We start from the raw sequence: 13,178 nt of genomic DNA, 5'->3' as shown, positions 1-13,178 counted from the left end.
AAACACGTTTGGATAACCCTCCTAAAGTAAATCAGATAGGGCTGCAACTGTTAAGAGTATTGTAGGTATATGCAATAGGTATATCCATTAAATTATTTTCAGAAATACAAATAATCGCGTTTTTCGAAAAAAAAATTGATTTTTTTTCGAAAAAAACCAAAAATTGAGTTTTTTAAAAAAATGAAAAATCGGATTTTTTTGGAAACAGGAAAAAACGAGTTTCTTTAGTAATTCAAAAAAAACGAGTTTTTCGAAAATACAAAAAATCAAGTTTTTTTTTCTGAAATAAAAAAAGTCGAGTTTTTTGGAAATACAAAAAATTGAGTTTTTTCGGAAATACAAAAAAGTCAAGTTTTTTGGAAATGCAAAAATCCGAGTTTTTCGGAAATACCAAAAATTGTGTTTTTTCCGAAAAACAATAAAATTGAGTTTTTTTGAAAATACAAAAAATCGAGTTTTCGAAAACACGGAAAATCTTTTTTTTTTAAACCAAAAAATCAGGTTTTTTCGGAAATACAAAAAATCAAGTTTTTTCAGAAAAAGAAAAAAATAGAGTTTTTTTTTAAAACGAAAAATCGAGTTTTTCGAAAAAACAAAAAATCAAATTTAATCAAAAATTAAAAAATTGAGTATTCGAAAAGATCAAAAAAATCGAGTTTTTTTGAAAAAATAAAATTTTGAGTTTTTTTTAAACCAAAAAATCGAGTGAATACAAGTATTGGGTGTAATGTCTTTTAAGGAATAACTCCCGCCGTCATAATTATTGGTTGTAATGTCCTATTAGCTTGTGATAACGTTTTTATGGATCCTTTTGGCTTTCGTAACCGTTTATGTGGGTTAGCTTCTCGGTGCATCCGATCTACTGAATACAAGTATTCTCCGAGTTAGGCTACTCGTCCCTTCAAATCAAGAGTCTCCTCGCATCTGATTTGGTATCTCGGTCACATAGGAGATACCAACTTCCTTCATAATCCGACCTGCCTTATATCCGACAATCACGACTTGGTATCTCGGTCACATAGGAGATACCAACTTCCTTCATAATCCGACCTGCCTTATATCCGACAACCACTTCGTCTCTGAGATTTTTGAATGAACACTATACAACCCCTAACTTTTACTCTTTGTAATTTGCATCCTAATATATTTGAACACCTATCTCTCGGTGACACGAAGTGGCTTCAATTTGAATATATACATACAGGAAAGTCACTCATCGATATCAGGTAATCCCGTGACATAACTACCCCAACTTGATGTAGTGGTTCCACTCTTGTGGATTTGACAATACTTAGACCAATCGATTTTTTTCAAAGAAATAACGAGTTGCTTAGTTTTTTTAACACTTAAAAAATACATACTCTGATGGGGAGAGATGAGGGATAGTGGCACTCTGGCACCAAAAAAAAAAGTCCAACGCTTGGTTCTCAAGTAGATAGGGTGTAAATTTTGGGATTAAGAGCGTACCATTTATTTATATCTAGAATCTTTACTATTTAATAAAACTAAATATCATACAATAATATCCTAGTGTTTTTCTAAATCAAAAGTAAAAGAACTCAAATCAAAGATTACAAACCATGTGTAAGATGCACCAGAAAACTTACTTTAGGAAGGTGTAACGAGTCAAAGAAAAACAGCTACTGAGGTCTGGTAGAAAAAGGAAACAAGACAATACATACTAAAGTAATGGCCAATGAAGATAAGGAACAAGACAGAAAGGTAAAAGAACACAGAAAAAGGCACCAATTAAAGAAAAAGAATAGGCGTGACCCTGCAAAAATATCAGACCGAAAATGACCCTTAACAGTTGAACCCTCAAAGCTTAGACCTTGACCTTCACTCATACCTTTCACTAGTTTCAACATCAATGCAACCAAATTACAGAAGAAAATTTTCATATGCCTATTGCCATGTTCATCTTCAGTCAAAACCATATACTTTGTTTCTTGCATCTTACTCAATTGCAAGGAATCTCGTGATGTTTACCTTCTACCATTCTATCATATAATAAGTACAACTTTAGAGAATATATATACACATTATATCATGGACCAAACAAAATATAATAAAATTTCCTATGGCCAAAAGAACTTCTGCTCCTTTTTTGTACCCTCCCACTAAAACTATTGTTCTTTATTTTGTAACTTATCTAGGACCAGAGAGTTCCATGGCATAGGAATCCAAAGACTGGTCATCGTCATCATCCATTGTCATGCCAAACAAGCTCGAACGATCATGAATATTGTCATCGTGTTTTGAAGCAGAGGTAGGGCGACAAGAGCTATTGCTGCTACTGTTGTTGCTGTGACTATGGCTCCAGCAGTTGCTACCATAATTATGTGTTGAGGCCCATTTTTCAGCAAGTCCATCTCCTTCGAGCATTCGGACCACTTCGGACATTTTCGGACGGTGAGCTGTCAAATATTGAGTACAGAGTAGAGCTACTTGAAGCATCTCCCCAACCTCTATCCTATCATAGTTGCTCCCTAGTTCTTTGTCCACCAACACTTCCACCTTTTTTTCTTGCTGTATTTTCCTCACCTGTCACATCATAGATGAAAATTGATCATTGGTCTCTCTGAGGTATATACAATATTTTACCTAAATCTATTTCATTTCAAGGATATGTACAAAGGGGCAGGTACCTGCTCTCAACAACTACACAGCTCTCACATTCATATTTTATTTGGTAGCTTGTTAATATCACACTATGCATATTACATATTAAAATTTCAATTGTGCTATTTGAACTTTTGAACATAAAACACAAACACTAACTAGTAAATAATTGTCAAATACATACGAATGAGATGCACTAGAATGTTTGTTTTGATTGGAGAGAATAGACTTACCCACTCAAGCATAGCACCTTTCTGATTCAAGGTTTTCCCAAACTCAAGAGCTGTCATTCCAGTTATAAGCTCTAACAAGAGAATGCCGAATCCAAACACATCAGTTTTTTCAGATGATTGGCCAGTGGATAGGTACTCAGGCGCAATGTGCCCGACAGTGCCACGGACAGCAGTGGTGACATGGGAATCAGCATGATCAAGGAGCTTTGCAAGGCCAAAATCACCAACAATAGCCTCGTAATCGTCATCCAGAAGCACGTTGGCAGCCTTTACATCTCTGTGTATTATCTTTGGATCACATTGCTCATGAAGGTACAGAAGGCCCCTTGCAGCTCCAATTGCTATTCTCTTTCTTGTGTTCCAATCTAAAGCTGGTTTTCCTGTTACATCACCAGCATGATAGTAAACACCGGGGAAGTTAAGGTATTATCGGTATAAACAGATTAAACATATGCGACAGGGTAGATATCGGTATATCATCACTGAAATTAAAATACATCAAATTATAAGATCACACCCTTAATGATAAAGGCAGCTAGCAGCTAGCACAGAAAATTAGCTACCTCTAAGCCTGGAGGCCACGCTTCCGTTAGACATGTAAGGGTAAACCAGAAGTTTTTCAGTAGGAGTAGCACAATATCCAATTAAGCGAAGTAAATTACGGTGAACTGCCAAGCTGATCATTTCCAATTCTGTTTGGAACTGTAATTCCCCAGCACTACCATTAACATCTTTCAGTCTTTTCACCGCCACCAGTGTGCCATCTCCAAGCTTCCCCCTATAAACATTTCCAAAACCTCCAGCACCGAGTATACTCTTTGAGCTGAAACTATCAGTTGCATGTTGGAGCTCTCTGAAGCCGAAACTTTTAAGATTTCCTAAGCTAACAGACTCCTCTTTATAATCTGCAAAATTGCCAACATCATATATACTAATTGTTTTTCAAACCCTATCAATTTTATAGATTATAATCTACGATAAGAAACCGTTGTTCCAGAGCTACATACCACCAATATACAAGATAGCTCCATGCTGTCTTTTCTTTCTATACCAAAAGAGCCCCAAACACAAGATTAAGAGGAAAACACAACTAAAGCTGACCCCAAGAGCAATTGCCAATTTCTTGGACTTGTGTTTTCCTACAAATGGAAATGTAATACAGGTTTAAAATATTGAGTGAAGAAAATTGCCACTGCAAATATCAAACAGAATCCGAAGAGCCACAAAATGTCTCAAAGATCAAGTCAGCCTAAAATTCAATCTGAATTCAACATTTGTAGCAAGGATAAGAAGGGCATACCTTGTGATGATACTTGAGAGAAAGGAACAGGCATAAGAGTCACTGTTCCAGAGCAGCCTTCAATAGATTTGCTTATACAAATTAATGGGTTTCCCACAATACTACAAAAGCAACAGTGAATCAAAACAAAGGCACAGTATTAAAAACACAGGAGCATTATTACAACTTCAAAACAATAGAACACTATTTTGTCCTCATCTGATAGAGAGAGAAGCCATACTTAAATGACCTGGCTGGAAACTTGGGCAATGGTCCACTGAGATTGTTATAAGACAAGTCCCTGAATGTTCAGAATTACCATATCTCAGTTTCACAAAATAAATGTCAACAAATAATGCTGAACAATACAAAGACCTCTTAGTTGTGACAAAAGAGAACTGATTAAAATTTAACCATATACTCACAAGAAAGTAAGTTGTGAAATTTTGTCCAGTGAAACAGGAAAAGACCCAGACAAACTATTGTTGTTCAGCCTCCTACAAACAAAACAATAAATCACATATTTTATATTGCAAAACAAGAAGTAGAAGAAAACAAGGAAAAACAGTGAAAACTCACAGGTACTTGAGACTATTCAATTGACTAAGTGAAGGTGGAATGAACCCAGAGAAACTGTTGCTCGAAAGATCTAAAGTCTGAAGCTTGGGAAGCTTTCCAAGTTCCGGTGGTATTTTGCCTGAGATATTGTTATTCTGCAGTAACCTACATTCAACCAAGAAAAACCCAAATCACAACACTCCACCAAATCCACACAGAAAAAAAATTTTAAAGTTCCAAGGATTTTTAATTTGTTTCTTCATATAATATACTGAACTGAACATTCTCAGAGTTGATAGAGACTCTAAAAAAGTCTCTAACCAGCTACATAACAAAATCACAGTTACAAACAAATACATAAAAACAAAAAAAAAAAAAAAAAAAAAATCAAAACCAATACATAAAATTTGACTAACACTTGTTTAAGATTAGTTAAATTTCCGATAGCGGAAGACAAAACTCCGGAGAGTGATTGACTGGGAGCTCCGCTGTAAAAATATAAGAAAAGTTTGTTAAGTTTTGAAGAATTAAAATAACGAAGTGGTAGTGAGAAGGTAAAAAAGAAGAAGAAAACTAACAGGCCAATAACGAAGTAATCAGAAGAGCAAGTAATCATGGACCAACTGCAGGGGTCTACGGAGAATTCGTCCCAGTTGCTTAACGCACCGTGAGGATCATTGAGGGAATCTTTTATACTCATCAAAGCTTCCACTGAAATTTATTTATTATTATATTATATTGTATAATATAAATTAATTAATAGTCTTCTTAAATGAAATAAAGATTATAGAAAAATAGCAGACAAACTGACAACAAGCTGCGCCAAGGTTAATAGAAAGTGCAATTTATAGGAAGTGAAATTTGTTTACCTTCGGGGTTGCGATGAGCGGAAGCCGAAGAGAGAGGTTGGAGGGAGAGGAGGAGGAGGATGAGGAAGAGAAAGTTGAGAGGCATAATGAAGAGTTATGGAAGGGTTTGGGTTTGGGTTCAGAGAGAAAATGGGAAGAAGAGAAAGGAGTGGTGAAAAGCAAAAGTGAGAGAAAGAAAGAGAGTGGTGTGGTAAAGCATAGAAAGAGCGTGATGAGCTTCTTTTTTTTTTTGTGTGTTGGGTTTGTTTTTCCACTTTACTGATTTGCTTTATTTTCTTCTCTGCTGTGTCTGTTGTGAGTGTGAAGGGAGTGGCAGAGGAAGAAGAACGAGATGGAGCATGTGAAGGAGGGCTCGCTCTGTAAGAATCAAAACGTCCATCACTCACAACAACTTAACGCAAACACGCATGGCTTTTTTGTAATTGGAATTCGAATTGGAATTGTACAGTACTATACTACTATACTTTTGCTTTGTATTTTTTATTTAATGAAATAAACACTTTAATTTAAATATTGGTTTACTAATGCAGTATATTGCTTTTTCGATCCCAAGATTCCAAGTCTAGATAAAATTTGAGATTGGACACTAGTGCTATATGTCTCCATTTTATAATGAGTAACTAATTTAGAAAATACAATTGATCATCATCCTTTTTAATTTTTAATATAATATTATTATTTTTTTCATTATTTCTAATTCAATATATTTAAATTTGCATTTATGATAATTTTGAATATTAGTATTGTCGTGATTTGTTGAACGAAAAGTTTTTTTGAATTTGTATCAGTCGTATAATATCATAATTGCCATTAGTAGTCATGGAAAATTTTAGGAGTGTGTTGCAAAGTAATAGGGAGAGAGGTGTTTCTCTACCTTGAATGAAGAAAAGGATGTTCGTTCTATAGAAACGAAGGCTTATCACAATGAGCTGACTCGACTAGAGGAGGAGCTTGGTGAAATTACTAATGAAGACATCAAAGGTGACGTCTTCTTGAACGTTGTGGACCAGATTAAGGTGTTTTTTCCTATATGTATGAATTCATCGTGATCTAATCATCACAGAGATCATGGTGGTCAATGGTAGTAGTGAGCGAGAGTGACTTTTGCTATCATAAAAAATATCTTCTTGTAAATTTTATGCCTTCATGGACAGTTTAAACTTGTAGATCATACTTTGACTTTTTGGAAATTATGTCTTTTTGCATGCTTATCAATTATGATTGCTTTGCTAATTTTGTTGCATGTTTCGTCATTATATGTCCCTTTTGTTAGAAACTGGCGTAATTTCTTCGTTTCGCCATTACTTGTTCCATTCATTGAGCATCGGTGTAATTTCTTCGGCGCCACGGAGACCGTTCCTGGCCAAGGGTTAGGTCCTCTTCCCGGCCTTCAAGTTTGAGAATGGTTTGAGGTTAACGTCTAATAGGCCCAACTGCCTACGCTATTGGAGTGGCTAACTCCTAAGAAGGGGTGCACCAACTGCGACATAATGTGCTTTATTTTCCCATCCTCTACTTTCTTCAAAAAGGAATTTCATACAACTTTGTAAAAGAGATAATTAAAGCATTTTGTAATAGAGATAATTAAAGCATACAATATTTGTAGCATGCAGAAGGAACTCAACTAAAGTATCGCTTGAGTTTATTGGTGTTCCAGGTTCTTGGTATAGGCTTTCTTATCATAGTCCCTAAGATGTATGCTCATTTCTCGATGTTGATCTCAGGCCCTCTTGCACTCGTAAGCTTATGGAAGACGTTTGCTCTAGTGTTATGTTCTCCTGGGACATGTGTGACCTAAATGTCTTAAATTTCGCCAGTTTTTCCCTGACCAACACCACATATTTTTGCAACAATGGCTCTCTAGTTTGAGTTTTCCCTATTATTTGGGAGACTGCAAGTTTGGAATATGACCTCAGTTTGACGTTATTTACCCACATCTCAATTGCTAGGGTGAGTCCTATGATATTTATTTCATACTCGGCTTAGTTATTAGTGGTGGAGAACTCAAAACATAGAGATATTTTGACTATCAAGTCAACTTCATTTTCCTTAAATAGATTGGCCCCACTTCCCCGACTATTAGATGATATGTCTATAATTATAGTTCACATGTGGCCTAACTGTGGTGAATTAGGCATCATTTCGACTATGAAATCTATGAATAGGTGTGCTCTCAAGGCTTTCATCGATTTAAAAGAGACATCAAACTCATGCATTATTGTACCCCAATTTTCGACCCTAAGATCCCACCTCACTTTTGAGAAGAGTGTGATTATTATTATCATCATTCACAATCATGCATGCATCATTCGCTAACAAAACAATACAAAAATATTGTTGTTTGCTTATTGCTTGTTTCACAATATAAGTGACAGATCAAGAGGCTCGGACAAATTAGGGTTTTGAGGCTCACAAAGGAGCTCAAGAATTCTCATATGCTCAAGTGATTCCCCTCATAAATATCCAAGCCCAAGTATGGCTCAATTCAAGATCAAAAACTTTCAATTTCATCTGGTCCACAATTAGGGTTTTGACCTAATTCATCTAGAAAGTTGACTTTTGGTCAAATCATGGTTCCATGGCTCAAATCATGATTGAAGGATCTCTAATGCCTCATTATAATCCACTCACATCATGTATTTGATTGGAAGAGCTTGATTCAATTGGTACTTACAAAAATAAAATTCAGCTGGAAAAAGTCAACTATTCAAGATCACCTTTGACTTTTGAGGAATTTGGTCAACCATGGATTTTTGAAGATCAAAATCATGAATATATGTTTATTGAAGTCATTTGATCAAAGAAAATCAAAGAAATCAAGAAAGTCAACAAAAGTCAAAGTTGGAGAATTTCAAAACACTAATTTTAAGTGTTTTATGACTAAAAAAGTTCAAACTTCATGCATAAGATACATCAAGATCCAAGCTGAATTAGAGAAAACTTCCAACATGAAAGTTGTAGATCTTGATCCAAACTTCAACTTGTCAATGACAACTCTTTCCCTAAAAATCATCCATTTGAAAGATATGCGCTCATGAACATTCTTGCAAAACTTAGAAATTTTTCAAAGAGGTTTTTACTTAATTTTCTTCCAACTTCATGGCCATTTTACACCAAGATACAAACTTATTTCACAAAGGAGTCCTATATGAAAGTTGTAGATCTTGTTTCAAGCTTTCCAAAATGTCCATGAGCATAAAATTCCCATGCTTAAGCTAAGAGAATCGAATTTAAGAACATGGCTTCATGCAAGTTGGAATCCAAGCTATTTTTACATGAACAACTTCATGATACACTTCATTAAGCTAAGAGATTACACTTTTCAGTACCATTAGCTTGCAGATCTCACCATAATCAACTGTTTACATAACTGATTGAGCCATTAACCAATTGATCCAAACTTTATCCATTCCAATTTTCCTTTAATGGCACAAAGTCAACACTTCCATTTTAGAAAATCATTGCTTTTTCACTTTGTCAATGCATTAAGCTCCCAACTTATTTTCATCCGAGCACAAGAAAGCCTAAAGGTATCAAGTAACCTATCTGCATCCAACAACTTCAGAAGCAAGCTTGTACTTGCACATTGAAACCACCATTTTCACATGACTTAATTATTGCTCCAAACCAAACCATAACTTGAAACTCAAGAATCTGGTTACCTCAAGTTTTCAAGCTTCTTGTCTATAAATAAAGAGGCCATTTGCACTTCAAACACACCAATTTATTACACTAAAACCTCTCAAACTCAGAATTGGTCAAAACTCCATTTTCAAGCTTTGAAAACCTTATCATTGAAACTCTTCATTCTTACAATCTATTTGCAAGTTAACCATCCAAACACATCCCACGTAACATATAGACACTTTTGTATGCATTAGAATCCATCTGTAACACCTGAATCAAAGCCTCGTAATCTCAATTGTTCATCTCTACAACCTGAGGTCTTCAGAGAGATTGAGGCACTCTCAATCCAAGTTAGGCATTGTAAAAGCTTCATGGGAGTTCAATGGAGCTATCCAAATCATCACAACACCTCTATATATCCATTAATTTAGGTTTCGATTTCCAATTGCAGAGGTAACTTTTGAAAACTTAAACTATAGTATTTGTGTATCATTTTCAATAAAACTCGATTCTATTATGTTTGTTGCAATGTGAAGTTCAAAAGCCCTCAACTGGTTGTCATTTAATCATTGTATATACCATTTAATTTAATTTTTGAAAATTAGTGTTCTTGGTGTTTTCTGGAAATTTCGTGAGCCACTGTCAAAATAAATTTATAAATGATACATGGTTGGATTTGTGGTTACAAACTGAGTAAATCCCATGCTTACAACTTTGAAAAATATTTAGCTTTGAGGAAGTCACGATTTCCCGATTTTTGTTGAACCAAGGTTGAAGATGAAGTTCATCATTTGAACTTCTGAACTTGTTTTATAATATATTTGTTAGTTTGTATTTTAACGAATGGATATATGACCACTCCAGTGGTAGCGCGCTTGCCTCTAAGTCTATTGTTGTGTTTAGGTCATGGGTTCGAACCCCACCTTTTGCTACTTTTGTGATTTATTTTGATTTTAACACTTATGACTTGTTTTTAATATTTTATCAACTGGGCTTACTATTTTAACACCATGGGCGCATGGCCCAGTGATAAGTCTTTTAAGCTGCAAGGTTAAGGGTGTGGATTCAAGTCCTATAAGGACCAAAACCTAATTTTTTACTACTTGTTTCTTTTATTATTTTTAACCACTTTGATAATTATTTTAAAATAGCAAATTTAATTATTTTGACTTGAAATTTTATACACTCTTTATTTATCTTGTCTATTTTGAGAATATAATTTAAAATTCCAAAAATATTTATTATTTAATCATTTTAAAATTAAGTCAAAAATAAGTGTTTTATTTCTTTTAAAGGTTTTTAAATTAACTTCTTTTAAATATTTTCATCCAGTAACTTACATATATTTTTATGAATCAATTAAGGTTAGAGTAAGCTCTCCTTGAAAACATTAACATGTTCCCTTATACTTTTGTGAATCAATTAGGGTTACAGTAAGCTCCCCTTGAAAACATTAACATGTTTCCTTAGTCAATCCACTTAGGATTTTGTTTAATCAACTTTTAATTAATTAGGCTTAGGTGTACATAAAACCCAAAAACCCTAACTTTGTGCTCTCTTGATCTTTTGACCTTTAGCAATGCCATGTTGATATAACTTGTTGCTATCATCTCTCCTTATTTATATACTTGTACATATACTTGCTGACTTACATCCTTGGTTATGTTATTATCTTTGTGTGTGTGTGTGTGTGTGTGTGTGTGTGTGTATGTGTGTGTTTATACACACACACATTGTTTACTAACCCACGTGTATGAGATATTTATCGATCCATCATACTCATACATATATGATATTTATCCATCCATCATCCTTTTATTCATCAATCTTTTATCTTTGATTTTACACCTTAATATTGTTAAACTCACCCTTGATTGCATCCATGATACACATATTATATCACACACATCACTTGAGATATTCACCATGATTGATTGCTTAAGATGTTGCCTAAAACTCCAAAGGAATAGGAATGATATCGACTAAAATTGTCAAGGTACTCACTCTCTTTTCTAACTTTTTTACTTTGTGCTTAGTATTGTTAAAGCTTTGAACCCCACTTGTTTTGAAAATGGTTTTGTATTGTTAAAACTCAACCTTTTTAAATCGACCTTTGGCTTTGTATTGTTAAAGTTCAACCAGACTCTTTTATTAAACCCTTGCCTTGTATTGTTAAAATTGGCACCCTTTAAAACTTGTTGAGTATTATTAAAGCTCAACACTCAAAAAGATTTTTCCTCTTGGCTCTTTGTTTTCCTTTTAAGGGGAACTATAAAAGCTCTGACTTCCCTGTTTGCACTTAAGGGGTATGTAGGCCTAAGATGCGATGTCTTTACCGAGCTTATTTTTAAAACCTTATTTTCTCATCCTCCCACTCTATTTAAACAAAAATACAAAAATCAGTTTTACGACAATAAAAACAATAATATATATTTCAAAGAGGTTCCTACGGAGTACCGTAGATATGAGGAGTGTTAATACTTTCCCTTTGTATAACCCACCCCCCGTACCTAGATCTCTGATAAGTTTATTAGTTTTGATTTAAAAACTTATGTGGATTTCATTTCATTCTTTCTCTCATTTCCTTTTGAAACAATAAAGCATGGTGGCGAATCTGTTGAAATATCTGAGCTAAGTCAATCAAAGGCTCTAGTCTCACAAATTTGACGACTACAGAAAAATGACGACACTGTTGGGGATTTTTACATTATTCGTAAGCGAGTTGACCCTATCTTTGTCATGTATATTATCATTGTTGTTATTATTGCTATTATAAACTATTTATTTGAATACTTGTTACCTTTTATGGGTTGTATTGGGAAAGGGCTTGATTCCCCCTTGTGGTGAGATAAATCCTAACCCGGATTTGAGTGCACTTATGATAGGAGATGGTAAAGTCATTTTGATCTCAAGGGAGTAATCCCGAGAAACTCAATTAGAGATTCATCGCTCAATAGAGGCCTCTTTGAAAGTAATCTTTGTTGACCAAGTTAATTGGAAAGACATTGTTACGATCAACCTGAGAGCCAAAGAAGGTGTGGACCTAGAAACACCTTTAACCTAACTTGGCCAGTAGGAAGTAGTATGGAAATTATATTTGGAATCAATTCCATAATGGTTATTACACGATACTACACTCATATGAGGTTCTCTTGGAATATTATCCAAACAAGCAAGTAAATTGCAACATTTATAATATCCAAGTTGAATTGCTTGAGTTTGGGAACTTTTAGAACACTGTTCTTCAAGTACAAAAGTAACCATAGTACACACCTTTAGGATGGGTAGACGTAGACCTCTAGCTCCATACTCGTGACGTTGAACCTTTAAACCCTATGTTTTTACTATGTTTGCATTGCATCCACTCATGCATCCATGCATTTGAAAATAAAAAATATACCTTTCAAGGAATTAAAAAGAGACTTTTTTGTAAACATTATAGGAATATAACCTGAAAGAAGAAAAATCAAAAGGTACACTTTAAAAAGTCCAAATATATAAGAGTTGAGAAAGTTAGGATTCTTAATTGTCAATCAAGAGAGTTTTTGTGACAAGTATGGAAGACTATTATATCTCTTCAAGACAAAGATGAAGGAAGGAATTCTCTCTACATTAATCAAATTCTATGATCCTTTGTATCATTGTTTCACTTTCCATGATTATCAAATTTTACCAACCTTGGAAGAATATGCAAGTATCATAGGATTATCCATTACTGAAAGGATTCCCTTTACTGGTTTGGAAGAAGATCCCAAGTCTCATGACATTGCAAAGTTCACCCATTTGAGGACGGATGAGATTGAGAAGAATATGGTTACTAAAGGAGGATTACTTTGACTGTCTGCTTAGTTTTTGATAGAGTAAGCTCTCACCTTTTCAAAGGAAGGAAAAATGGGTGACTTTGAAGTTGTCTTTGCCCTGCTTGTTTATGGATTGTTCTTGTTCTCAAATATTGACAATTTTGTTAATATGAATGCAATTAAAGTCTTC

General features: G+C 34.4%; 1 protein-coding gene across 1 annotated transcript; it reads right to left on the bottom strand.

Moving 5' to 3' along the window:
• Positions 1 to 1,723: 1,723 nt before the first annotated feature.
• Positions 1,724 to 6,014, bottom strand: LOC131627765 (probable LRR receptor-like serine/threonine-protein kinase At4g30520). The gene is made up of 11 exons (XM_058898627.1): positions 5,562 to 6,014; positions 5,271 to 5,403; positions 5,109 to 5,180; positions 4,714 to 4,857; positions 4,560 to 4,631; positions 4,376 to 4,435; positions 4,156 to 4,256; positions 3,863 to 3,994; positions 3,419 to 3,760; positions 2,856 to 3,235; positions 1,724 to 2,544 (listed from the first exon to the last, which is right to left on the bottom strand). The coding sequence occupies exons 1-11, from the start codon at positions 5,644 to 5,646 to the stop codon at positions 2,149 to 2,151; spliced, it is 1,917 nt and encodes a 638-aa protein (XP_058754610.1). The 5' UTR covers positions 5,647 to 6,014; the 3' UTR covers positions 1,724 to 2,148.
• Positions 6,015 to 13,178: the final 7,164 nt, after the last annotated feature.

The sequence above is a fragment of the Vicia villosa genome, linkage group LG1 (genome assembly GCF_029867415.1).
Source record: "Vicia villosa cultivar HV-30 ecotype Madison, WI linkage group LG1, Vvil1.0, whole genome shotgun sequence".
Lineage (NCBI taxonomy): Eukaryota > Viridiplantae > Streptophyta > Magnoliopsida > Fabales > Fabaceae > Vicia > Vicia villosa.
The sequence above is the reverse complement of the archived record's forward strand: the minus strand, read 5'-3'. Positions and strand labels throughout refer to the sequence as shown.

Coding starts and splice junctions, on each gene's coding strand:
- LOC131627765 (XM_058898627.1), bottom strand. CDS start 5,646: ATGCCTCTCAACTTTCTCTTCCTCATCCTCCTCCTCCTCTCCCTCCAA. Junction 5,181..5,270: donor GATTACTTCGTTATTGGCCT/GTTAGTTTTCTT, acceptor ATATTTTTACAG/CGGAGCTCCCAGTCAATCAC. Junction 3,236..3,418: donor CGTGGCCTCCAGGCTTAGAG/GTAGCTAATTTT, acceptor GTGATGTAACAG/GAAAACCAGCTTTAGATTGG.